The 27961-nt window shown below is 40.5% G+C and overlaps 1 protein-coding gene across 5 annotated transcripts in view; it reads left to right on the top strand.

Annotated features, from left to right (window-relative positions):
* Window positions 1-6565, top strand: part of U2SURP (U2 snRNP associated SURP domain containing) — a 47114-nt gene extending 40549 nt beyond the window's left edge. For 4 of the 5 annotated variants that reach the window (XM_014564204.2, XM_014564203.2, XM_006190543.3 and 1 more), the window contains 2 exons: window positions 1107-1283; window positions 2410-6565. In XM_014564204.2, coding sequence (XP_014419690.1) covers window positions 1107-1283; window positions 2410-2548 — 316 coding nt within the window. In that variant the 3' untranslated portion in view covers window positions 2549-6565. The remainder of the gene's footprint in view (window positions 1-1106; window positions 1284-2409) is intronic. The other variant, XM_032487035.1, reaches the window with a different exon arrangement.
* Window positions 6566-27961: the final 21396 nt, after the last annotated feature.

Here is a 27961-nt window from a genome sequence, read left to right as displayed (position 1 = left end):
GGAAAAGTATTCTTTGTGATAAACATGTTTGGCTTCTGCCTGCAGGAGGCAGAATTAGCTGAGAAATGGGGCAGTAAGTTGGCACTTGGCTTAGTTATCTGGGCCATTATCCCTTTACATGGTTCATATGGTACCTTGGCCTTAGTTCAGTGCAAGAATTCAGTTACTCTATTAGGTATCGAACCTAAGGCTTAAATAACTAAACGACTTGCTAGATCTTACCTGTAGCCTCCAATACAAGCGTTTCTTCTGTGCTGAGGCTGCTACCTGTAAACTTGGTCTCCTAGTCCTGTCTTAAAGGGAGATGGTGTACGTAAACCATAAGGACTTGGTCCTCACTTTAAGTCTTTATCCTAATCAAAATTATTTCTCTCAGTTTTATAGTTCCTGAAACTCTGATTAGTAGAGAAAATTACTTCAGTTAACAGAAGTGAGGTTTTTCTAATACAAACCAAGCAAGTGCAAATCAAAAATTTTTGGCATAGTCATTTTACGTTACAGTTACAAATAACATAATTATACTAATAGGTTAAATAATAAATTTATTACTTTTTTGTTTTTTATTATTATTTTGATATAATTTCAGATTTACAGAAAAGTTACAAGAATAGTATAAAGAATTCCCAGATATCCTTCACTCACACCTCCCAAATGTTAAAATATTTCTCCTTTTGCTTTGTTTTCTTCTTTCCCTTCTTTCCTCTCTCCTCCCCAGCCATTTAAGAGTAACTTGCCAACATGATGCCCCATTTTCATACTTAACTGCAATAAAAGTTTCAAGATCAGGAGATTAACATTTAAAAAACACTGTTATCTAATTAGAGGCCTTGATGGAATTTTGTCCATTGTTCCAGTAATCTCTCTTAGAGCAGAAGAAAGTCCAATTTAGTTGAATTCAGTTTTTGTTTAGATCAGCCTATCTTTAAGACTTAACAATTGTTCTTGGTATAAAGGGCTTTGAATGTTGTTGGAAAATAACATTAATAAGGTTAGTGAAAATAAAGTTAGTGTAAGCTGGTAGGAAGTAAAAGCTAATTTAGTAAAAGGAAAATGAATACCTGATCCTTTGCTCACTTATGGAATGTTTTGGGGGCTTTGTTCCATAGGAAAAGGCGACACAGTACATCCCCTAGCCCATCTCGCAGTAGCAGTGGTAGACGAGTGAAATCCCCATCACCAAAATCGGAGCGATCAGAGCGTTCAGAAAGATCTCATAAAGAGAGCTCACGGTCCAGGTCATCTCACAAAGATTCTCCTAGAGATGTTAGCAAAAAGGCCAAAAGGTAAACACAAGTCATTTTCTGTAATATTTCAGTTGCCAGTTTCCTTGTCATTCCACCAGCTTTTGAAAATAATTCGGTTGGCAGCCATTTTTAAAAAGATTTCAGAAAACCAAAGAGATATACTTTCATTTTAGATTCTTCCTTCCCACCTCCTCACCCTAGTCTCCTCATGACTAAAGCACAAGAAGGCTTCCAACAAGTAAAGATGAGCCAAGAATTGTAAACATATCCAGTTTCCTGTGGAATAGGGATAGCTGCTTTACTTTTCTTTCTGTTCTTTAGTTTCTGTAGAATATTCTTTGATTTTTGTCAAGGCTGAAAGAAAAATGCATCTTCCTTTCCCACCCAACAGTAGTAGAAAGTTCTTGGGTAGAGACTTGTGGACAGACATACCATTTCTTCAGTGTATAATTTAGTGTGTCATGTACCTTTCTCCTCCGAGTTCCAGAAAGGTGGTTCAGAAATGTTTTATTTATCTGGTGTTATATAGAGGGATTTTCCTGAGAGCTAAAACTGCTTTTTATCCTAAAACTTTTTTATTATAACCATTTTTAGTAACCTCTCTATAAAACAGATAAGTCTCTCTTTCTAAATGGTACTTGCACATATATATATATATTTTATATATATATATATATACATACAATGTATTTATTTGTTCTGGTAATTTTCATGAGCAGCACTTGCAAAGCCATGCTGTCGTCATGACTCCCTTGAACAATACTGCAGTAGTGGGTGCTTTTTCCCTCAAGGAGATAGGCTGCAGAGCTGCTGTGTTCCTAAAATTTTGTGGTTGATCTTAGATGCCATTTTGCACTTTGAAGCTTATATAATCTGGGCAGCTTGTTAAAATGCAAATTCCTAGTCCCTGCCTCTTGAGATTTTGATTCAGTAGAGCAGTGGTAAGACTCAGGAGTCTGCCTTTCTAAGCATGTTTCCTATGCACCATGCATAAGAAGTACAAAATCTGTGTGTGTACAGTAGACAAAAGTATAAATTTGGAGCATTTACAACTTTTTTTTTTCAATGTCATTGTGCTTTGTTAGGGATTGTTTTAGATAATTTAAGGATAGTCAGTTTTGATCACATGAATACTTTGATAAATTGTTTTTGTTTGTTTCCTCAGGTCACCGTCTGGTTCAAGGACACCTAAAAGGTCTAGGCGATCACGGTCTAGATCCCCCAAAAAATCAGGGAAGAAATCCAGATCCCAGTCCCGATCTCCACACAGGTCTCATAAAAAGTCAAAGAAAAACAAACACTGACATAAATTTTTAAGATGCTGTCACTTATTGGAAATGCGATTTTGTTTTGTGCCTGAACGGTCTGTTTTTTAAAAAAAGCAAAAAACGAAAAATCTAATGAAAGAGCATTCCTGGGGTTTTTATTTGTTTGTGAATGCATGTGTAAACTCATAAGTAACTGCATCTGTAGACCTGTCGTTGTTTTATATTGTATAAATTACTTTTGTTGTGGCTGTTTCTCAAGATGAAATTTTTATTGTGCTAATGAATTTCATCAGAAATGTGTATAATGGATCTGCTGGCAGTAGTAGTATTTTGTTTTAGGATGTTGTGACTTAGCAAAAAATAATACAGATGTCTTCCCCCCTTTTGTAGCTTTGACAATTTGAATTAGATTTCAAATAAAATCTGCACAGAAAACTATAATGTTGTTTTTTTGCCCTATTGATAACACCAAGTCCTTTAAAGTCCTACTAAGTTTAGCACTTCTGTTGTGTTTCTTATATAAGTAATGCACTTTACAAACTCCATTGTTTAAGTAGCTAAAGTTTTGTAGTGACTAAGATGACTATCAAAATGTAAGGGCCTGAGCTACTCCTATTTGGTAGGTTTGCCAGCCAGTTTCTTTGATAAGGTTCCCTTGGATAATACTCGTACCCAGAGATCAAAAGACTAGGTGGATGTGACATGGTCTTTTGTTAATGGAAGCTGGGCTGAAATATATTTTTCTTTTTTCACAGGAGCAATATGATTTCAATACACTTAATTTGTGTTCTGAGCAACTATTTATTTTCAGGAAAAAGTAAATTTTCATCTTTTGATTTCATCTTCTGTCATTAAAAAAATTATTTACAAAAGAAGTTTTCTAACAATAGTTGGCCATAGAATTCTTTGTATAATAGTTGCCCTTTTATAGCCCTCTGTAGGCTGTCTTTCAAACATTGGTATCAGTATATTTCTACACGATTCTGTTCAAAGCACCTTAGGTTTCCTTTTTTCCTTTTTTTCTTTTTTTAAGATAGAATTTAGTTTTAGGTTTAGCTTTAAAAAAATTTAAAAGTAAAATTTTCAGGAAAATTGAAATCCAATGGTTTGTAAATTCAAGGTGCAAAGTTAATTTAAACCATTTGCAGAGTTGAAATCTTATACAATGGGAATAAACTGCAGTATGAGGAAGAAATAAGAAAACTTGTATAACATTAAACATACTATTGCTATAATGTAATAAAGAGTTATGTAGACTTGAACTGACACTACTGCTATTTGTGAATCTTGCTTTTAGGTTTTCATTTAGGCACCTTATACAGTGGTTTGATGTTTCTTCCCCCTCCTCCCCTTAATAGAGAGTAGAAAACTGTTCTAATAATGGATTGTTTTGAGTTAGCTTGTTTTTTAAGAATATCTTTTCAAGTTGTTTTACTTAATCTTGCCTAGTAGCAAAATAAAAAAAGTTATACCCGTGATTTTAGGAGTAGATATATTGGCTGAGCCAGTGAGGCATGTTATTTCCAAACTGGGCAAACCTGCAGTAGGTGTAGAAGTGAGCCAGTCAGATTATTTTACTTAGTGGTTCTTATCAACATGTAATATTGCTTGAAAGTTACTCCCTTATCATTCACTCTTCTGTTTGTCCATGTTGTTAGGAAATGTTAATTACTAATTGTTGCTCAGAATAATTAAATATGAACATTTGGTGCTGGTTTTTTAAAAAACCTACAAATATAGCCATTTTTGTGACACCTTTTTCTCCCCTGTTCATTGCCTGGGAGAACGGAATTTTATACAATTATTTTTCTTTGCAAAAATAATAATGTTGAGTTACTGGTGATTTGGGCATTCCATCATTCATTTGTGTCTAGTATAGGTTTAGAGATAATTGGTCAGGTAGTGATTTTGCCAGTTATGTTGCTGCAAAGAGTGCTTATTTTTCTGTCTTTAAAAAAATATACTGGAGAAGCAGGAGTGAGTAGAAATTGTTAGATCAGTCTGGGTGCTTATTTGTAGTATGTTTTCTACTGCAGTGGAATTTAGCAGTTCTTTTAATCTGGATGCAGATATAACGAACATCATTTATCTTAGAGGGGGTAAGACTGACTTCCTTTTGGGTGATGATGGGTGGGTATCATTTAGGCTTGCTAGAACATGTATTCTGTGAAGTTAATGTGCATATTAGATTGTATTGGAGTTTTTTACCCTGGAATTGCAAATGGTATTGTTAGATAGGTTATATCCAACTTTGCTTAATGAGAAAATATCTAGAGCAAGCGTGTTTAATTCTCCATAGATTCTACGAAAGCTTAACAGTCAGAAATTATTGTAAGGGGGAGATATTCTACCATATTTTTATAATAGCATAATATTCACCTGTTTCCTATCTAAAGAACAGTTAATTAGCAGAATTTCTACAGGTTGACTAAAATGTTCGTAGGCATGGCCATCCAGTTATAGGAAATACCTTGTTCAGCTTTATAAAAGACAGTTACCTTCCACCACAGCTACATGCAAGAGGAAATTCTCTGTTGTCTACTCTTTTTATTAAGGGTGTGGCTTAAACTCTTTCCCCTCTAATATTTTTATACAGGGATTCCTTATCATGTTAGTATCATTTAAGCTCCCTGTCTTCAACAGGTGAGAGAAAGTAAAGAAATGGTGGTCCGTTTCTTACCAAAGAGAGACCGATGATTAAAAAGAATCATGTTTGTGAATCTTTTCTTTGACTTTGTATTTTCTTATTACTGTTAGTAAGAGTACAGGCACTTCTGAGTTGTAACATGTTGAGAAGTTAAGAGACTAAAGAACTAAAACAACAAAAAGCCCCGACCCAAAATAATGCTTTTATTCATTGTAGAATGTCATTGGCTTTTCTGCTAAAGTTTGCAGAAATGACTACATACTGACCTAACTTTTCTTTATTGCAGACCATTCCTGTGGGCTTACCCTGAGACTTTTATCCCAGTTAAAGGATCTTAGAAGGAGGAAATACTTGCTTATGACTTCTGTATTTTTACCCCCAATCTTTAATATTTTTGTGCACTTGAAAATATTTTAAAGAAATTCTAATCATGACTTAATTTAGGTTATTAGAAATATCCTGTACATATTTGCTTCCATAGTGGTAAAAGTTTTGAAAAATTATATGGCCATGAAAATAGTTTATCATTATGATTATTAAAAATGAGATAGAATAAATCTCTATTGCCAAAGTGACATAACCTGTTCTGATGACCACAACAGTGTAATCTCTTTAGCAGAGAAAGTTGTTTTTAAAAATAAATAGTACCACTTTTCTAAGGAAATAAGAGCTTTTTTTCTTCAATTATATATTAATGGAAAAGCTATAGAAAATTCAGCAGCAGGTACTAATGAAGACACGAGTGTAAGTTTAAAGGAATGTGTGACTAAAAACTCACAAAGTGCTTGGTTTCTTTCTGTTTCACATGCATGTTTTAGAATAGATCTTAGGGGGTATTTAATTCATTTTCCTTTTGGCATTTTCTTTATTTTGGTTGTCAACTTCCCAGGGCTGAGATAATACACAGATACAAACCCCAGGGGCAGTGTTGTGATGCTGGACTGAAAGGTGGGAATGTGCTGCTGTCCAGAATGAGCCATGTTCCATTGTTGAAAATTCAATGCCTCAGTGTTTATTCAGTACCACCTCATGGAGCTTCAGAGTAAACAGAGTGTGTGTGTAATTGGTTATTTATATAGTTTTGTAGCTCTAGCGATAAAATGCCTTCATTCATTTTTGTATGTAATTGTGCTTGGGAGTATTTGTGTTTTATTCTTTGACTTCAATAGGCTCTTTGTATGTTATGTCTTTGGTGATCGGAAATATCAGGAAAGACAAATTTTCAGGAATGAGAATAATATAGTTGAAATCAGCTCAGCTGAGACATTATACGGCGAGACAGTTTCTTTTGGTGAACTGATTCCATAATTTAGTTACTCTTGATGTTAAGGATTACGTTTATTGTGGAGCTGCTTTCCAGACTGTCACTTTATAGTTTTTCTACATAAAGATTATATAGTTGCAAACAAAGGTTGTGAAATTTCCCTTTTGTTGTTGTTTTTTGACTTTTAATTACTTTAATAAAAATACATTGTTTTCATAGCAAACTTTTAGACTGTTCATGTAATTTTCTCCATATAGGTTGTCTTCTGTAAGCCCAGTGAACCGTGTCCAGATTTCAGCAGCTTTCTCCCAAGCGAAATAAGTGATGTCATACTTAACAGTTGAAGCTAAACTGCATTTTACATGTTTAGATCATAATAAAATATTTTCATTATAGATGATTCTCTTGATTAGGAAATTTCATTTCCTTATTGGTTTCACCTTTTTTTTTTAAAGAATTATTTTGTTCTGTTTCTTTCATTGAGGAAAATTTCAAACATACACAAAAGCAGACTAGTAAGATGAGCATCCCTAACACCCATCAGCCTGCAAATACCGACTTAATTAGTATGTGTCTCTAAATGTTTTATTTTTAAACCATAACCACAGTGTCATTATCACATTAAAGTAATCGATTGGTTCCTTTAAAGTTTTTTAAAATTGTGATAAAATACTCATAACAAAATTTACCATCTTAACCATTTTTAGGTGTACAGTTCTGTAGTGTTGTGTATTCATATTGTGCAACCTGTCTCCAGAACTTTTTAATCTTACAAAATTGAAACTGTATACCTGTTAAACAGCCTTTCTCCCCATCCCTGCCCCCCGCCCCTACCTGGCAACCACCGTTTTACTTTGTGTTTCTGTGAGTTTGACCACTCCAAACACCTCAAAAAAAAGTGAAAACAGGCAGAATTTGCCTTGTGACTGGCATGTCTCACTTAGCGTAACGTCCCTTCAGGTTCACCCATGCAGTAGCACGTGCATTGGTTCTTTTTTAAAGCCTACTTTTTCTTTAAAGTTTCTGTATTTCCTTATAGAACTTGAAAAATTTTTTCCTCAAATGGCACATTAACATTTTCTATTTTGAGTAAAAACTTAAAAAAAAAATCAAAGTAGTACCAAGTATATATGCCAAGTACCACTCGTTTAGACCATTTTGATCACTTTTTGTGCTGTGTTCTCTTAAATGTTTATGTATGGTGTGCTTTCACATCAGCACTCCATAGTATGGGGTGCAAAATATAATTTCAGAGCACATGTGATTTTAAAGTTGTAGTGTGTTAATATTAATGACTGTACTCAAATGCTTTTTTCTTTGTAGTTTTATTTATTGCCTAATGAAAAGGAAACTAAAATTTTGGGATTTAGTATACTCAGTGTTTAGATACTCATTTTGCCACAAAGGAAGGGGAAAAAAAACCTTTCTAATATTTCTTAGTTATTTTTTTCCTATCCTGAGAAAACATAAAGCATCAGACTGTTTGATTTTTAAATGAAATGTGGCATGGCACGGTGGAGGAAGAGGCTGCGGCATCATATTTGAACTTGAACACCAGCTCTTTCCCTCTACTAGCTGTGTGATCCTTTGGAGCTTATTTTTCTTGCCTATAATATTTCAATAATGTATGTTTATTTTAAGGATGAAATCGCATGCAAATCACCAGCACATAGTTGTTATTCAGTGATCGTTAAAATTAGTAACCTTTCAGTATTCCTGAAAACGAATGATGGGAACATCTTTTAACTAAAAGAGTAACACTACAATTCCATAGCACCTTTAAACTACCTTCAAAAGCGATTTTCTTGTACTTGATTTGTATTTAGTTAACATAATTCATGAATTTACACACTTAGGAATATGTTGTTGTGTTTGCACACTGATATCACTTAATAATTTGCTGTCCCAGTCTTACTGGTGACGTTTAATCTCCTTTGAGAAAAACACTTTCATTAAGTAGATTTTTAAAAATACTTTTTATTAGTTCTCATTTATTATTGTAGAATTCCTATAATCAAAGTTCCTGAAAGGAAGCTTGTATAGCAAAACCCAAACGGGAACAGCTTCAACAGGGTATATGTGGAAGAAGCCTGGCAAGTAGTGTAAGATAGGATGAAGCCCTGGATTCTTTGCCCGAGTTCAAAGTAAAAAACAACAGCAACAAAAGACTATACAAATTACCAGAGCTGAGCAGCAGTGTAATTTTCACAGAATGGACAGAGAACAGCATGAGAGAAGACTGGAAAAGAGGCTTGGTAATGTGAGTATAATTGAACCCTTGTATTTTGTGTATATTTGAAAGTTACAAATTTTGTATTTTCAGATTATGCAGAAATAAGAAATCTACCCTGAAACTACTTTTAGAATGGAGAGCTGAAACTATGTAGAATTTGAAAAGGGAATTGCACTTGAAATTCTACTCAGAAATAATGGCTTTGTAGTAGTGTCTTCAGGACATTTGTACACATCTTTGGAGTTCTTGCAGCAGCACAAACAATCTGGAAGAGTACGACTTTGATTAAAGACACTATTTGGTCCTCCATGTAGCTGAAACATTGAAGCTGAAAAGAATGAGTACCTCACTATACACCGACTACCTTAGCAGCTAAATAGCCCTATTACATGAAGTGCTATTAGATGATTTTTCTTTCCGCATATTTTGTTTTATTGTGCTGCAATAGCTCTTGGGTGTGAGCAGTTTGTTAAGAGCATTTAGGAAAGATGCTTTTCAGATGGTTTTTAGCCATGCTAACATTTTAATAAGGGATCTGTCAAACTCTTCACTCACTCCTGGGAAAGTTAGCTATCTGGGCCTAATATCGGCCTCCCTCACAGGGTATATAGTGCGGTATCAAAAAAACCAAAAGGTTTCTAAGTAGGTTTTTTATCTTTGTATTCTCCAATCACAACATTTAGCTAATGTGAATTTCAACTCTAAATTTCAAGACCACATATTACGTGTACCTTATGTATTTCATAGGGTGCTTATCCTCAACTTCTGATAAATCCATCTTATTTTAAGAATGTGTCCTCTCCAGAAAAACCTGCGGCATGTCCAAACCTGTGCCAAATCCTATATATGTCTGCCTCAAAGCAGAAGTATCACTCAAGGACTTCTCAAGAGGCATCGACATCTAAAACTTCTGGTTTAATGCTGAGTTGATTGCCCTAAAATCATGCTTAATTTTACTTAACTAGCAGGCCTATGTTAGAGAAAGTTTTTAAGCAGGAAATGATCTTCTTGTTTATTCTCTTGATGTGAAAGACGTGAAACTTGTCGAAATTTCTCAGAATATTCTTTATTTGCATGTATTAGCAAATCTAGTGTATTCTTATTCTATTATATGATAAAACCATGACCAAGAATGAGAGGAAGTTTTGGTGCTAAGATAAAGAATCACCCTGCCCGCTGTATATTCCAGAGCTTGTAGTAATAATAATCTTCGTGGTTAACCATCACAGTCCAGACACAGATACTGTCCTACCCAGTGAAGAGTTCAGATGGTTCCCTTCAGGTACCAGAGCCTATCACAATGGAATTCGAAGTACTTAGCCACACAGATCATCACATCATGGCTTTCCTTGTACCTCACGCGTCCTTATATAACTTGGATTATAGGGAAAAGGCCTTGAAGCTATTTTTAGTGCCTGAGTCTCCTAATACCTACCCCTCTTTATCCTAGACCTCAGCTTTTTGTCAGCGTATCTTAATGTCATCACACGCACCCACTGGGGATCCACAGAGGACCTTGCAAGACCTTGCAAATCTCCTTATGTCTGTGTGGAAGATGGTTTATGTCTGTGGAAACAGACCCTTGTGATGAATATGCAGGAGGATATAATGTACTTTTGGAGAAATAGAGGATTTGCCTTGCCCTCCTTATCTCTTCTGATTGCCTTATAGTGCTTCTTTTTTCCCCCTTCCCACTTTCCCTGAAGCTTTTCTGTGCAGAATGTGTTGTGGACAACAAGGTATATATGATAAAATGTCTGATCTTGGCTAAACGATGTTTCTCTCTGATTTGTACAGATACTTTGACCCAACACTGCCCAGTGCAAGAAAGAAGACTAGGGCAAAGGCACGAAGTATTAGATGTAATCACTCCCATAATCTCATGTCTGAATGAATCTAGCTGTCAAACCTCAAGACCTTAGGGCTCTTTAGATATTTTGGGTGGAATGTGATTTCTAAAGATGAGTTTCTGACCTTGGTCATCTTTAACAAATCTAGATGAGCTCCTTCAGGGCTTGATAGGCAAAAAGTTCACGGACACCGAGTGCCTCCTTGGAGACCCAGCTCTTTGTATTTTGTAGCCCAGCGGGAGTTGGCCAAACCAGACAACATAATGCCTGGACTCCAAAGACTCCCTTCGGCCTGGCCTGGTTGCAGAACAAGGCTTCCAGTCTCTTCCCTGCTGGGTGGCGCTGGCCAAGATGCCTAACTGAGGCATCCTGAGCCTGTGTCCTCATCAGCACGAGTGCACCATCCACTTTGCAGGATTCATCCGCAATCTGAGCATTTACTAAGCACCTGGCACTATTTTCTAGGCACGGGATATATGGTGATGTATAAAACAAGGTCTTTTGTCGGGAAATTTACATACTAGTGGGAGGAGCCAGGTGAAAAATCAAACAAGATCGTTTCTAATAGTAAAAGGTACTGAAAAACAAAAAACAGGGCAGTGAGACAGAAAGGTAGGGTAGTCAAAGAGGGCCTCACAGTGGTGGTAAAGTTTGGGCTAAGATGAGAAATAAGGTGGGGCTGGTGGTGTGAAGACAGTGCACTGACAGCTCCAGGCCAAGGGAGCTGCAAGTATGGACGGCTTAAGGAGGGCACAGTGCTGGTGTGTTGAGGAGGGAAAGCAGCCAGTGTGGCTCCAGTACAGTGAGGAAAGGAGGGTGCAGCAGGCAGCGAGGGGAGGTAGAACTTGAACAGTCTTAAGCGAGGGAGTGATGGAGTTTCAGATCACTGGCCACTGTGCAGAGGTGAGCGGAGAAACGGACCCTGGTTAGGAAATTCTTGGCTATGAAGATTAAATGAGATCATGTAAGTGTCTAGCATTGCCCCAAGCACAGAGCAGCTCTCTAATAAATAATTCAACCTCTCCTCTTGTCATTTTCTTGGATCTTGTGATTTCTTTCTTCCCAACAGAGGCTAAGCATTCGCTTTAAGATGAACTTCACTTGACCTCTCAAACAAATTCAAACCAGATCAGGACATAGCACCCCTGTTGCTCTCAGGCTGGTTTATGAGGAAATTATAAGTTGTGTAGACTACATAAGCACTCTTTCATATCTATAGTTTATTGCCCCCTGCTGCTACTACTACCGACTGCACTGCAGGGCGTTAATAGGCGTTGCTTGGAAAAGGGAGTGGTGTGGTCAAATCAGCTGAGCAACACCGGGCTCAATAGGCTTCTTTACAGCAGTACTTCTCAGCACCTCGAATATGGACTACGTATCCCCAGGCAGGCGACAGAACGTCCTGTTTCCCAAACTTACCTGATCTCAAAGGGCTAACGTTCTGCTGAACGTACTTTGGAAAACATTTTCAAACTGTGATCGGGAAACTTTATTTTTCCAAGTCTGACGATCTGATTCTTGGGTCAGAGTCCTTTGGCACAAATAACAGACTATCCCTAGTTAATTAAGCGAAAAGAAATTCAACGGAAGCCCATGTAGGCTCCGAGAACTGACAATGCCAGGTGGAGAGGCAGATGTGGGGGTCAGCAGGACGTGGAGGGCAGCAGACTGTGGGAGCTGGAATCACGGAATGGACGGTCTGGCCAGGCAACCACCACCCCCTGGCCGCCCCAGGAACCATCACGGCTCCCACCTTTTTTGGCCTCTTTGTACTTCTACTGGAGGTTCAGATTCCAGGAAAGAGGCAGCTGATGGACCCAGCTTTCCAGTCATAATCTTTTAGAAAATACAACTTTAATGGCCACAAACAATAATTTTCTATAGTTTGCTAAGACTCCATTGTTAGAAACTTGGGTTGTTTCCACTTTTTCTCTATTCTAAATAATGCTGTGATGAACATCACTGTGCATAACATTTTGGTTTTCATTCTTTTAAAAAATTTTTTTGGATTATTCCCAGATATGGAATAATTGAGTCAAAGGATGTAGGCATTTTAAAGATCATGTGATGCATGTTCCCAACCTTTTTTTCCCAAAAATGTACCATTTTAGACTTTTGTAATGTTGGATATTACACCATGCCTTTGCCAGCACTGGGAATTTGGGACATATTATTTAAAAAAGTGATTCGAATTGGATGAAATGGCTTGCTCCTGGCTGTGGAGATTTCTGGACTGTCTAAAACGGAGGGTGATTCTGGCGGGCTGTGTAGACGAGAGAGGTAGCTGATCTAGTCATCTGAAGAAACGAGTGAAGCAATGCCACTTGCACGGGCCTTACTGGGGGGCGACAGTATCCCTAGATCTGCACAGTTTCCTCTGACATCCGAGGCAGAAGGCCAAACACTCTCCATAAGGATCTATTGTAACTCAGTTAAAAAAAAATCACTATTTTCTGTAACTTTTAGTAGACAGAAGTTCTATAATAACTTAAATGTAAGTCTTTGCATGACCTTAGCTGTTTTCAATTTTTCATGTAATTTCACCAGGTTAGTTTTTCACATGCGTACGTGTCTAAGTATGGTTACGTGTTACAGGAGCAGGCCCGGGGGAGATAGAATGGAAGACATTTCTGGTACATTAAGAAATCAAGCAAGCAATGCTATGTATCCTCTTTTCCAGATAAGGGACCACCTGGGCGGGTTTCCATTTTTCTGCTCTATCTTCGCATGTGGTTAAGAAGAGACTTGTCCTTCTCCCAGGTGACTCAAGATGGAATACTGTGAGAGCCTCTTGCACTGAGTCAATAAAAATTTGGTCCTTAAGACTTCCAAATCTTGTCTTGTGTTTGATTAATCTAAAGAGTAGCAATATGGAACATCAAACCTGGTAGGTAGCAAGGCGGGAGGGCGCACCATACCTCCCCAAGCTTCCTACCCCCGTCACCATAGGTGATGAGACACCTCCAGCTTCTGGGAAGGGGGGAGCCAGTGCTTCCAGTGTGGGTTTGCCTCCTTAACAACATGGGTCAGGTTAGCGTGAACCTCCCTTAAGCCTCTACCCCCATCACCAAAGGTCAAGGAGAGGTCCTCATATCTCCTGAGGTCAGGAGAAAACCACAGACACCCAGCCCCCCCACCACCCCCCAACTCTCACAGCTTCTCACAACCGCTCCTACCATTGTTTTTCTTTAATCCACCAAGACTGAATGTACCCAATCCTTTATCCCAGGTTATGGCAGTTAGGAGAAGCCCCAGACTCCCAGGCCGCCCTTCACCTCCAACATTCTAGTATTCCTCAGGCTGAATATTCCCTATTCTGTCCAGGATTCACTGTCCAACAGAAGCAAAGCTTCCCATGTCCTCAGCCTCCTTTCTGCATGTTCCTGTTGCCTTCTGGTTTCCATTCAAGCAGAAGGTAATAAGAAAGTTCAGAAAAGATGTTGAGGATACAGAGGGTTTTGCTGCAGCTGGACTGTGAATCCTGGAGGACAACTAGGGAAGGTTTATGATCTCCATGTGGAGATAACATCGGAGGTCTTAAATTTGAATTCCTGTGTGCAGATGTGGCTCGAAATTCCCCTCCTTTACTGTAAAAGACACGGAGGTCCTCACCCATCAAGTAGCCCCATGGGGCTAGGATTACAGAGCGATGAAAGATCCTAGATCACTCCCAGGATGCCTTCGGACACGTGCATTTAAATTGGGTCAAAGCATCACATTGCCTAAGAGGGGACTACATTCAGGAGGAAGGGCGTTTGCATTCAACAGGCTGTCTATTATTCAGAAAAGGATCCTGGGTCAGAGTCGAGCAACTTGGGTTCTTCCATTAACTAGCTGTGTGAGCCTGGGTGAGAAATGTACTGTCCTTGTGCCTCAGTGTCCTTGTGAGTCAAACTCCTGCTTCCCAAATACCAGCCCACAGACTAGCTGCATCAGAATCACTCAGGACATCTCAGCACTCAGGTTCCAGGTCGCACCTCTGAGATCCTGGTTCAATAGGTCTGGGCTGGGACTTAAGACCTGATATATATATATGTGTGTGTATATATATATATTTACTCTTAATTATGGAAAATGCAAACATATGCAAAAGTAGAGAAAATAGTATAGTGAATCCCCTTGATGAATCACCCAGCTTCGATAATTATCCCTTCGCAGCCACTTCCATCTGTATAAATCCCAGACATTTTATTTTAATCATACGTATTTCAGTATGTTTCTTCTCTACAAGATACAGACCTAAAAAAAAAAAAATCCATGATCCAGTTATATATCAGAAAAAAATTAACAATAATCTCTGGATATCATAAAAATCTTGGTGTTCACAAATCCACAATTGCCTTCTTAAGATTTTTTTTCTGTTTGTTTGAATTGAAATCCAAGTAAGGGTCCTGCATTATGATTGGTGAATGTATCTCTTAAGTAAGTTTCATCCTTTGGTGTCCCTCATTTTTCTCTATTTCCCTTTAAATCTTTTGTGGAAGAGGCTGAGTTGTTTGTCCTGAAGACTTTCTCAGAGTCTGGATTCTGTTGACTGCACCCCTGCCTCCTGTTGTGTTTATTTTCTGTAAAGCGGTAATTTAGAGGATTTAAAGGTTCGATCTGACTTAGGTTTAAACGTTTTGGCACGAAAACTTTGTAAGTGGGGGTGTGCACTTCCATCAGGAACACATAATGTCTGTTTGTCTCTTTTTGTGACATTAGCGATGGTCGTTGCCTGTGTCCATTCATTCATTATGACTCCAGATGGTGACATCCTAAGTTTGTCATTCCTTTTTCATTTGTTAGTGGGGATAATAGAGAAACTGCCCCTTGTCTGCTATGCTCAGCCCAAAGTACAGTTCAGATGGGAAAATCAGCCTAAATGCTTGATTTTTTTCCCCTTTATTTTCCAGTTTTCAAAGTCATTTTGATGCAGGGATATCATGACCATTCTCCAAAGTGACCATTAAAATTTTATTACTACTATTATCATTAGCATCATTATAACCTCATGGATTTTAACATATTTGACGTGCCATTGGCTCCTGAGTCTTTTTGACATTGGTCTTTCATAGCTCCCTTGTTTTCTGAAATGACAGATTCTCCAGACTCATCTTGTACATTTTTGACTCCAGACCTAAAACAGCCATTTCTCAAGCTTTGGTGGAACTCATATTATTAAAAGACTCCTCAGGAGATTCTGATGTGCAGCCAAGTTTGGGAGCATCTGGGTTGGATCTGAGAGTCCTTCCAACTCCAAAATGCAATTTTTTTTTCCTTCTTGCCAGTTAAAGTAGCAAAAATATATTTGAAATGATTTTAAAATATTTATATGAAATAAAAATATATTTTGATAACTGAAATTCTTTTCCTTTGTCACTGTACTTTAAATTGGTACAACTTTTTAAAATGCCTTTTGACCATGCCCTGAATATTTCCATACACTTTGACCCAGAAATCCCACTTTTAGAAATCTGAGAAAATAACAGAAAAAAAATCTGGAAAAAGATGCATACACCAAAGCTTTATTTGCAAACTGTAAAAAATTAGACCTAGCTTGAAATTCCAAAAATAGGGGAGCAGTTTGATAGATTGTGGAGAATTTACTGGAAGGAAGATTATGAGGCCATTAAATGATGCCTGGGAGGACGATGCAGCCAGATGCAAAATTGTATTTATGACAGTATGTTAGAATATGCATACAAAAATGTTTAAAATGGAATATATCAAAATGATAGCAGTAGGTTAGTAGACTTATGGGCGATTTCTCTCTACCATCCCACTTTTCCAATTTTTCTTCCAAAATTACTTTAATATGTATTTTCAGATTCTATGAGTCTGTGATATGTCATGGTTAACTGACTTGCAGTGCCTTGTCATTTAGAAACAACAGGGCTTAGGGAAAAGGGGCCCAGAGCATAAGGCAAAGCCCAGAGTTCTGGGGGTTACCTAGGGAGGAGCGGGGGAGGGGATTTGAGCACCTGGCCGAGAAGGGGGAGGTGTTGACATTGGACGCTTCGATCTTGTTACGGGGGCGGGGGGTAAATTAAGTTTATTTGTTTATTTAACAGGAGGTACTGGGGATTGAACCCAGCACCTTGTGCCTGCTAGGCACTGACTCTACCACTGAGCTATACCCTCCCCCTGGGCAGGAATCTTTCAGACTCCGAGTCTTCTGGTTGGACACCTTAGGCATCTCATCACTGGGAGGACTGTGATCTGTTTTCACATGGAAGACTTTGGTAAATGTGACTTGATGGCAGGGACAACTGTTTAGCCAGGCAGGCTGAGGAATTTGGCCTCAATATATTCTGGAATCCAAGGGAGTCGATGAAAATTTCTTTGGGGTTTGTCTTTGTAATTATTTAGATTTAGAACAGGCTCCTTTGTGTTGTATTTTTTGGTGTGTGAAGCATCTTTTGAGAAAGACCACTCCTCGCATCTGGAAAGCCTTCCCAATTTTCTCTTTCTCTTGATGAGAGGTGGTGCTGAGGCTGAGGAAGGGGATGAACCCCGGCCACCTGCCAGCATCTAACTGGGCCTTTTTGACCTCATCTCTCTCTCTTTTTTTTTTAATTCTTTTTTATTTTGTTGGGGGGAGTGGGTGTGATTAGGTTTGTTTGTTTGTTTGTTTGTTTGTTTGTTTGTTTGTTTGTTTATAATGGAGGTACTGGGGACTGAACTCAGGACCTTGTGCATGCTAAGCACCTGCTCCACCACTGAGTCATAACCTCCCTCCCTTGACCCCACCTCTTAACGTCTACTCCTGGGTGCTGATCGCCCCAGCATTTCCCCCTCACAGGAGAGAAGACATTGTGAGGGGTTGGGATGGGAAGCAGATAGGTGCTACATTACAGGACTTGGAATGCCGGGATGAGAACTTTGGACTTTCCTCTGTGGCAAGTCTAGGGGATTTTGAGCAAAGGAGTGACGCCATCTGACCTGTAATTATGGAGAACCACAAGGCTGGCATAAGGTAAAGTCGGTCGGAGGGCAGCCAAAGCCGGGGGCCAGGTGAAGAAAGGCCACCAGAGTTTGAGCAGACTTGGCAGCAGCAGAAAGGGGTTCCCCACTGAGGAAAAGGCCGCTACTATTTACCAAATTCGGTTGCCTTTTCCTCCTTGGCTCAGAGCTAGACCACGTGTATTAGTTCCATTGCCACTGTAACAAATGACCACACTCTGAGTGGCTTAAAACAGCACAGATCTGTTCTCTGACAGTTCTGGAGGTCAGAAGACTAGAACCCAGGTGTTGGCAGAGCTTTGTTCCTTCTGGAAGCTCAGGAGAGACTCCATTTCCTTGCCTTTTCCAGCTTCTAGAGGCACCTGCGTTCCTTGGCTGGGGCTCTGTCCTCCACCTTCAAGCACGTTGCTCTGACCTCTGCCTTCATCTCCATGTCTTCTTTTCTGACTTTGACCATCTTGCCTCTCTCTTCTTAAGATACTGGGATGGCACTGGGCCCACCCATATAATCCAGGACAATTTCCTCATCTCAAGATTCTTAACTTAATCACACATGCAAAGTCCTTCTCGGCATGTAACATAGCACCCAAAGCCCTGGGGACGTCTTAGGGGGCCATGATTCTGTCTACCACACGACTCATCCCAGGCTCCAAAACACTGTGAGGTTATGACGCCAAGTTCTGGCCGTTGGAAAGTGACCGAAGGAGTGTGGTTCCTTCTCTTCCCTTCTGGGTCCGTCCGGCCCATCGAATCTGCCCTCCATGCTCTCTCCCTTTCTCTGTGCTGAGGACACAAGGGAAGGAAGGGCCAGAAGATGGCAGCACCTGGGGCCCTGGATGGCCAAGTAGAAAGCTGTCTGCCAGCGAGGAACGTCCACATTGGACCCAGCTGAGTGAAAAATAAACCTCTGTGTTAAGCCACTGAAATGTGGAAGTTTGTCGTTAGCTAGCCTTACTCACCCTAATATCTCAACTGACTGCCTGTTATTCAGGATTGAGAGTGAGAAAGAGGAATGGTTTAGAGCCTCAGGAGGTGGGGAGGCTGAGGTCTCTAGCGAAGATCAAAGTTCAGCTTGGGATGTACCTGGAGACACCTTTGACCAAAGGTGAGCTTCCTGACTCATACTGAAAGTCCAAACATGACAGTAAGGATGCACTCATCACGTCCGAGTGAGAGCTAAATAAGGCAAAAGATCTGAAAGGCATTCCATAATTGCTTCTTCGCCATTCAGTGTTCTTGTCAGGTTTTTACAGGAGCTCATTTCTGGGGAGAACTGAACACATTTAGAGGCAGCAGATTCAGCTTAGTCTCTCTTTGATCAGGTCCCTGAGAGTCTTCATGGCAACAGGAGCAGAGAGTGGCTGGGATGGGACATGTAACTTGCAAAGGACACTCTGAAAGGAAGAGGGAATGGAGAGGGAGCAGTCTGCATGGTGGTCCAGGTTTCTGGATGAAAACAGTTTTGGTGGGGTCTTAAGTATTTTTTAGTTCTACATTAACTCAGAAATAATAAACAAAGTAATTTTTAAAATTTAGAGTTTAAGAGTAAAAATTCCTAGTGGTAATGGCTAACAATGTATTGTTTAGATTTTCTAATTTTTTTCTATTCATGTGCTAACACACACATACACGCTTTTCTCCCCCCCGCCACCAATTCTCAACGCGCATTCTTTTTTTTTTTAAATTGAAGTATAGTTGATTTACAATGTTGTGTTAGTTTCTGGTGTACAGCATAGTGATTCAGTTATATATATACATGTTTGTTTTCAGATTCTTTTTCATTATAGGTTATTACGAGATATTGAATATAATTCTCTGTGCTATACAGTAGGACCTTGTTGTTTATCTATTCTGTATACAGTGGTTTGTATCTGCTAATCCCAAACTTCTAATTTATCCCTCCCCCACCCTCCTTTCACCTTTGGTAACCATAAGTTTGTTTCCTATGTCTGTGAATCTGTTTCTGTTTTGTAAATAAGTTATTTGTGTCATTTTTTTAAGTTCCACATGTAAGTGATATAATGTGGTGTTTTTCTTTCTCTTTCTGGCTTACTTCACTTAGAATGAAAATCTTTAGATCCATTAATGTTGCTGCAAATGGCATTATTTTATTCTTTTTTACGGCCGAATAGTATTCCATTGTATAAATAGACCACAACTTATTTATCCAGTCATCTGTCTGGGCATTTAGGTAGTTTCCATGTCTTGGCTATTGTAAATAGTGCTGCTATGAAAATTTGGTGCATGTATCTTTTTGAGTTAGAGTTCCCTCTGGGTATATGCCCAGGACTGGGATTGCTGGATCATAGGGTAAGTCTATTTTCAGTTTTTTAGAGAGTCTCCATTACTATTTTCCATGATGGCTGCACCAAACTACATTCCCACCAGCAGTGTAGGAGGGTTCCCTTTTCTCCACACCCTCTCAGCATTTATCATTTGTGGACTTTTTAATGATGGCCATTCTGGCCAGTGTGAGGCATACACATGTATTTCCAACTTGCTTTTTGTAGTTACTACATCTTGAGCACACTTCCTTGTCGTTGCCCACAAACCTGCTTCATTCTTTAACTACCATTAATAAACACTTATTTCCACCATTTTTCCTTCTTGCAAACACCCTGTCGGTGAACATCCTTTGAGCACTGTAAGAGCACTTCAGGGAATCTACCCACTGGAGGACAAATAGATCCCTTGGAGTGGAATTGCTGTGTCGAAGTGTAGAAACACTTTATAATTTTGATGGGTATTTAAGTTTCCCTCCAAAAATATATCAATACCCCTGTTTTGAGGGACAGAAGTTGTGGAGTCAAGGAGGTGGGGTGTGGTGCAGAGAGAGGGTGAATTCTTGTCTGAAGACATGAGGGAGATGGGACGATGGGGCAGAGAGAGACTCAGAACCTGCTGGTCTGCATGTTGGGGTTCAGAGACCCCACCCTGGGAATAAGGGGATGCTTGGCTTAATGCTCTGTTGTCACTGTACTGAAATTCTTAATTTTTGAATAAGAGGCCCATGTGTCCATTTTTGCATTGAGCCCCACAATTTAAAAAAATTTATTATTTATTTGGGAGGGGGATACAATTAGGTTTTTATTTATTTACTTATTTTGATGGAGGTTCTGGAGATTGAACACAGGACCTCGTGCATGCTAAGCACACACTCTACCACTGAGCTATATGCTCTCCACCACTGAGCCGCACAAATTCTGTCACTGGTCCTGGCAGGGGAGAAGACGGGGTGGAGCCAGCGAGCAGTTGTCCTAATGGTGAGGGGTTGCGGCAAGGACGGCACTTGGCCCTGAGGTCAAACGGAACATCTGGACTTCTGAGGAGGGGTGTCCACAGGGACCTGAAGAGCAGCTGGATGTCCCTCAGAGCCTGTATTCACTGGCCCCTTGAAAGTGTCCTAAAACAGGGACCCATCCTGGAACCCCACTGGTTCTGAAGTGTGGTCGCCAGACCAGCAGAGACAGCATCTCCGGGGACTGGTTAAAAAGGCAGATTTTCAGACCCTACCCCAGACCAAACTCTGGTGGTGGGGGGCAGTCCAGCCATCTCTGCTTCAACCAGCTAGCCCTCCAGGAGGTTCCGTTAGGCTCAAGTCTGGGAACTCCTGTCCAGACCATCCTGGAGCCTCAGGAGAACTCTCAGAGCTGGTTTCTAAAGCAGCATAAGCCTTTTGGTCTCTCAAGGGCAAAAGTGAGCCAAAGGAGAGGAGACACAGGAGCCTGACTCCTTCCTTGCCCAGGCTGGGGCGTCTCCCACCTGCTTCCCCCTGAAGGAGAAGCTTTGGAATATTACAGGTCTCCTGAGGGGGTTAACTTGTGTTCTTTCCCTCTCTATCATGAACATAATCTATTGGGCTAATAAAATGCCACGCAGACCTCGTTTCTGTAGTCCCCTGGTGGATCTAAGATATAGTCTCTAATAAGTCTTCCTCACATAGGGAGATGAAGGCTAGCTGCGCAGAGATGAATATCCTAAAAGCCTTATTAATGACGTGATTTCTGCTTTGGAGAAGCTAAAAACAACTGTATTAGCTAATAGCTCTGTGATCATATTTTAGACTCCTGGAAGTCACACATATCTAAGGTAAATATCTTTGTCAGGAAAGAGGCCCCTTGGGATGCCCAGAATATGAGAATATTAGAATTGGAAAGGGCAGCTGGAGATGGTAATAACGTTGTGTCTCATCTAGGAATAATATTGAAAAATGCTAACACGAATGGTTTAAACTCTCTGAAGAGTCAGGATGTACTGTATAGAGTGAAAATTACAGGGACAGGTGGGGCCCTGTGGTTGAGCCCAGGTCTGCATGGTCCCCTCCATGTCCCCACCCGCGGAGAGGGAGAGCGGAAGCCATTTTCACTCATACTGGCTGAAGCGCGGGGCTGCATGCATTTTGAATGCATGCAAAAGAAGTGCCCATCTCTGACTGAGTGATGGCCTTTCACTGTGTCCTGGGTGAGGAGCACAGCAGGCTGAGGGCAAACCTGGGGTGCCCAGTAACCCCTATTCTGGGAGCTAGGGCACCCCAGACACCTGGCATGGACCTGAGGCTAACCTGGGGAAATCACGTTCAACTGTGACTTCAGAGCTGCAGGGAGAGGTCAGAGCAAGACCCTCCTCACTGCCGGTCTTCCTATCTCTTAATTCTACAAGTGCTTGTGAGTTTGTCTGTCTGCTGGGCACTCCCTCCAGGAGTGTGGAAGGATGAGCAAACTCAGCCTCAGAGCGGGAGTACGGCGATGCTCTCCCTGCCCTTTGGGTCCTGTGAGAAGGGCCTGGTTCCCTGCAGACAGCGGGAGGTTTGCAGGTTTCCCTTCCGGGCACCCAGACTTTGACAATCTTTTGGTAGCACCTTCCCCTAAAAGGAGTCTCTGTGTTTGCCTCAGGCCAGCTGCTGATGCCACCTCTGTGCCTGTGCTGGAGACTTGCAGAGGGCGGGCTGGCGACAGACTGATTCACACAATTGTCTCCAAGCTGCAGGTGTGAAAAGAAGATGGGTTCAGAGTATCATCACTGAGAAAAAAGGCTTTGTGGAATAGAATCGACTTTCCAAGTCATTGACACCAGCAGGGAAATGTTACCTCTGGTCTGACGCCCTGCGCTCCCTGGGGCTCCCTCCTCCCCTGTGGGTGACCCAGGACGGGCTCTTATTCATTGTCTCCAACACACTTGCAGCAAGAGGGGACTCAATGCTGTTGGATGGATTTGCAAACAGAAGTGTGTGATATTCTCTAAAGGCTGCGGGTACCTCAACCTTATAGGCTTTGAAACAGTCTTAATGAAGGAATAGTCTCTGAATGCTCATTTTCCTTTTTCCTTTTCCCCTGCAAGTACCCTTTTCTTCTAGGAATGGGCTTCAGATGTGCGGGGTTTCCTTGTATTTGCTGCCTTTTTTTTTTTTTCTTTTTTCTTTTTCCCTTCTGGGCTAATACATCATGACTAGATTACCACGTCCGCAGCCTCTACCTTGGATGCTACAATTGGAGGTTACAGCTGGTGCGAAGAAAAGGCTCCAACAGATGTATTCTTAAGAGACCGTGGTTCTCTATTTATCTCAGCAGCTTGAAAAAGAAAACAGGGGAAGGAGACACAGAGATGCGGTGACACACGGGTAGATTTGTGGCTAAGTGGGATGCTTCTCTGAGCTTTAGATGGCATTGCTGGGTCTGCGAGAAAACTCTTCCCTTTCCTTAAGTGGCTCCGTAACTTCTGAAGTCCAGTCAGGCTGCAGTATGAGCTGGATTTCCACTTACTGCCTGAAGGACCTGGGACGCAGATGTGGAACAGCGTTTCTGCCTGGAGCCTTTTTTCTTCTCCTCTAGTATTGAAATTTGCACTCTGTTTAGTAAAATGCGCTGGTCCAAAAAGCTTGTACACGGATGTGTTTTGGCCATGTCACTTAATTCCAAAGGACGTTTGCATTTTGACAAATTATTCTTCTCAGGAATTCAGTGGAACAGGCTGGCGTTTGTAGCTGCATGTTCTAGGTGGGAAACAGGCACATTCGAGATCTGGAGTCTGAGCTCAGTGTTCTTGCTTTCCTGGATCAATAATGAACGAGTCAGGATTTTTTTTTTTAATTGAAGTATAGTTGATTTACAATGTTGTATTAGTTTCTGGGGTACAGGAAAGCAATTCAGTATATATATATATATATATATATATATATATATTCTTTTTTATTATAGGTTATTACAAGCTATTGAATATAGTTCCCTGTGCTATATAGTAGGATCTTGTTGTTTATCTATGTATGTATAGTAGTGTGTATCTGCTAATCCCAAACTCCTAATTTATCCCGCTCCCAGGTTTCTTTTTTAAAGAGTCCATAAAAAGACACCGTTTATTAATAAATGATTTTAGCATATGATGAAAATCATATTATATTCTGATGGAAATCATATTATATTCGGATGATGAGCAGATGAATTATTCAGCAAATTAGGCTAGAAGAGCTAAATGGGTAACTAAAACAAATCTTAAGATTTAAATATAAAAACTGAAAGCATAAATAAATGAGGAAATGAAAGATTTTTAAAAAATTCTTAGAGAAAGACGGTTTTTCTAGAGATAATATAAAACACTTAAAAGCTATGAAAGAAAGGATATATAACGATATAAAAACAAAAGAAATATGAGAAGATAAGATGAAGAAAAAGAAATACAATTGACAAAAGATGGATTTTCTGACTACATTTAGTTTTCCTAAAAATGTTAATTTCAGAAAAAGACCAGTAACCCAGTAAATGTGTGACAAGACAATGAAGAAATGGTAGATAAAGGGGGAAATGCAAATTACTCTTAAACATGTAAAAAGAGCCTAAACTTCACACACAATGAAAGAAAAGCAAATTTAAACTGTAAGGAGCAAATGTTCATGTGTAAGATTGGCGGAGATTCTTAAGAAGTTGATACACTGTTGGTGACAGTGCAGGGAAACAAGCCCTTAGAGTTATTGGTAGAAATGTAAACTGGGACAGTTCTGTGGAGGGCAATTTGTAAAATCGATCAGAATGAAAAAATATACATATGCTTTCACCACCGATATTGCTTCATTGTGTGTGAAGTTTAGGCTCTTTTTACATGTTTTTTAGATTCCACATATGAGTGAAATCATGCAGTAATTTTCTCTCTCCTTCTGACTTATTTCACTTAGCGTAATAGCCTCAAGGTCCATCCATGTGGTTGCAAATGGCAAGATTCCATCCTTTTTATGGCTGAATAGTATTCCATTGTGTATATATATCTTTTTTACCCATTCATTCCTTGGCACGCGCTTAGGCTGTTTCCACATCTTGACTATTGTAAATAATGCTGAGCTGAACCCTGGGTGCATGTAGCTTTGTAAATTATTATTTTTGTATTCTTTGGATAAATACCAAGAGTGGGATTGCTGGATCACATGATAGTTCTATTTTTAATATTTTGAGAAACCTCCATACTGTTTTCACAGTGGCTGTACCAATCTACATTTGCATCAACAGTGTATGAGGGTTCCCTTTTCTCCACATCTTTGTCAACTAAGTCAGAGTTTTTAGTTGAATGCAACAGAAACTGACTAGTGCTGATTGAGGGGACAAAGAGTTACTGGGCAGCTCCTGGAATCAGTAGGAAGGCTGTGAGCCAGGGTCAGAGGATGGGTGGGAACAGAGGTGCTAAAGGCATAGACCACCGTCAGACTAGATTCTCGACTGCTCAGCATCTGCAAAGCTGGTTAGTTGAGCTGAAGTCACAGTCCTGGGCCATCCACGCAGAATCTGGGAACATGAGTGTCAGCCCTCTTTGGCTTCTTGAGCAGGATGGACCCATGTTGGTGAAGTTTCCAAATATGGGAAAGGGATTTGGTTGCTGGTGAAGTGTCTTTTCATATCTTTTGCCCATTTCTTTCCTGAGTCGATGACTCATTAAAAAGAAATTCTTTTTGAAAAGTCCTTTGTCAACATCTATCTTTGGGAAATTTCTGGGAAACAAGAAAAAGCTTAAGAAGCTGAGAGCTTATCCCCAACCATACATTTATAATTAAATATATTTATTTCTCAAACTAAATTATTTATGGTCAGCAGTGTATTATGTAGGCTTATTTGGGAACATTTGGTGCATAGAGTTAATAGGGAGCCCTGGGATGCCTTCATCTCTCATTTTTCTAGCTATCAGACACAATCCCAAAGGTGAACAAAAGTAATTAAACAATTGAAGGAAAAAAAGCATCTCATTTGCTGTGTTTTTGATTTTCAGGAAAGATAATGTGCTCAAGTCATAACCTCAGAAAATGAAGGAACACTTTATTTGGAGTTCATTATTTGAATCTCTTAGTTTTTCTGTAATTGTAATCAAACACTTAACCTAGAGTGCATTGATTTGCTAAAATTTCATACCACTTGCTTTAAGCTGCACAATCCATTCTTCCTACCACATCTGTTAACATGGATCGAACGTTCAGAACAACCTATCATTAAGGAGACGTAGAAACACCCAATCTCCAGGTACTTCCCAATTAGGTGAAGAGGGTCGGTGCCCCACGAGAGCCCTGCGTTTAGCTACTGCATTTCACGAAGGAGTGGGACTGTTCACCCTCCCAGCCTACGGAGAAGTCAGGCAAGGACCTCCCCACTCGATTTCTGCCTTGATGACCTGGTCGGGTTACTTCGCAGGCTTTCCCAAGGCGTACATCTTGGGCTCTCGCTGCCGCCTGGGCCCACCACCATTCTGGTCCTCCACTTTCTCCGTCACCGTTTCCCTCTTCAGACTCTGTGCTCGCCTGACAGCCAAGGGGCAATGGCCTCTGTCAGCGTGTTTTGTGAGAAGCGGGAAGGAGCCGCCCATCCTTAGGCTTAGAAGACCGGTGCCCTTCAAATGCAAACAAGGGAAAACTTGAAAAGCTCCCAGATCAAGAAAACAAAATCCAAGGACCCCTAGGGGACATCTAGGCATCTGGGTGGAGTGGCATTTTGCTAGGCTTAGATCAATGCTATTGTCCAATTGTAAGTTATTAGTTCTGTGATGGGTTATCTGGTAGAAAACTTGTAGGCTTGCATCCAGGGGCCCTGGGACCAGTGCTGTGTGAAGAACTGATTTCTGTGATTTCAACTCTGTATATTAAGACTGTGAGTTTGTGGGAACTGGTGTGTTCAAAGCGTAGGGGTCCCAAGGACTCCCAAGAACCCACTTATTCTCCCCTCTTGTCCCCAGCCCCTAGTAAGCCCCTCTCCTCCTGCCTCTCCCCACAGAAGGAGGGAGAGGGAAACCTCCCCATCTCGCTAACAGCTTTCTCCATCATCTCTCAGCTTCCCTCCGTGAGCACCCTCAAGGTGGTATTGGGCTAAGGACTGCAGTTTTTGAGCCCCTCTTTTGCAACTCTTTTGTGGGGGGTCTGGTACCAAACTGTGAAATGTGGGAGTCCTGGACACCTGCTGATTTGTTCTTGACCATGTGGAGTTTGGGCCAAAACTGAGACTGAAGGAGGCCCGGCTTAACATCCTGTTGTGTGTGTGTGTGTATTGTGCGTCTTCATCATTCTCTCCCCCCAACTTGGTATGTATCATATTTAAGGTTCCTTTCAAGGATACAATATAGCATAAAAGAAAGTAAGTGGAGTTTGGGAAGGGCTGATGGAAAGCAGAAAAACAAGTACGGATGTATAAAAATGGAACAAGGCTAAAAACCAGCACAGCTCCTATCAGTGGACCCAGATTTGGCTCTGAGCTTCCTAGTTAAACGAGGACAAGCAGCTGCTCTTAGAATATGAGCCAGAAGGAATTTCTTCTGGGTCCAGGTTATCAGTAGATTGTGATGATTCAAGTCTTTTAATTTATTTAAATTGGATTTATTTTTTAAAGTTGGACAATTATAGTGTTACTAATGTCCTCTGTGACTCAACCCTCCTCCTAAAAGTCTCCGACATCAAACAAACATAAAAATCCCTCCAAAGAACCAGAGCTGCCCCAAAGACAAAAACCGATTTCCGCCTTCAGTGTAAAGTTGGTGAAACACTCTACCCCTGAGTATTTCTGCAGAGGCAGTTTTCAGTTAAGAAGGAAACAAGAGTAGATATTGGGTTTTTTTTTTTTTTTTTTTGGGTGGTGCTGCATCTCTTTTATAACTGGCCCTGAACCCGTAGCTAAGAGGCGGGCGAGGGAGCCGAGCAGGATGATGGGAACTCCCTCCCCGGAATTTGAATCGCGTTTTGATTTGACGTAGAGACAGAAAATATTGGGTGTCATTCACTCCAGTGGCTGTGCCTCGTGGGGCTGGAGCACCATCTCCTGGGCACCTCTCTCTCTCCACCAGACCAGACCAGACTGGGACTTCTGTCTTCCTCTCTCTGGTGAGACCCGCCCACTGTGCCCCCAACCACCCTCACAGGGCCCTAATAACATCTTCATTTATGGGGCTCAGACTCAGTTCCCCTTTCTGGCAACCCCCATATTCTGACACGTTCCCAGTGGGGCTTCACAGTGAGATCCAGCCAGCGGGGTGGTTTGAGGTGGCACACAAAGGACATTTA

This window comes from Camelus ferus, chromosome 1, assembly GCF_009834535.1.
Source record: "Camelus ferus isolate YT-003-E chromosome 1, BCGSAC_Cfer_1.0, whole genome shotgun sequence".
In the NCBI taxonomy this organism is placed as follows: domain Eukaryota; kingdom Metazoa; phylum Chordata; class Mammalia; order Artiodactyla; family Camelidae; genus Camelus; species Camelus ferus.
Note: the sequence above shows the minus strand (reverse complement) of the source record. Positions and strands in the feature narration are given on the sequence as shown.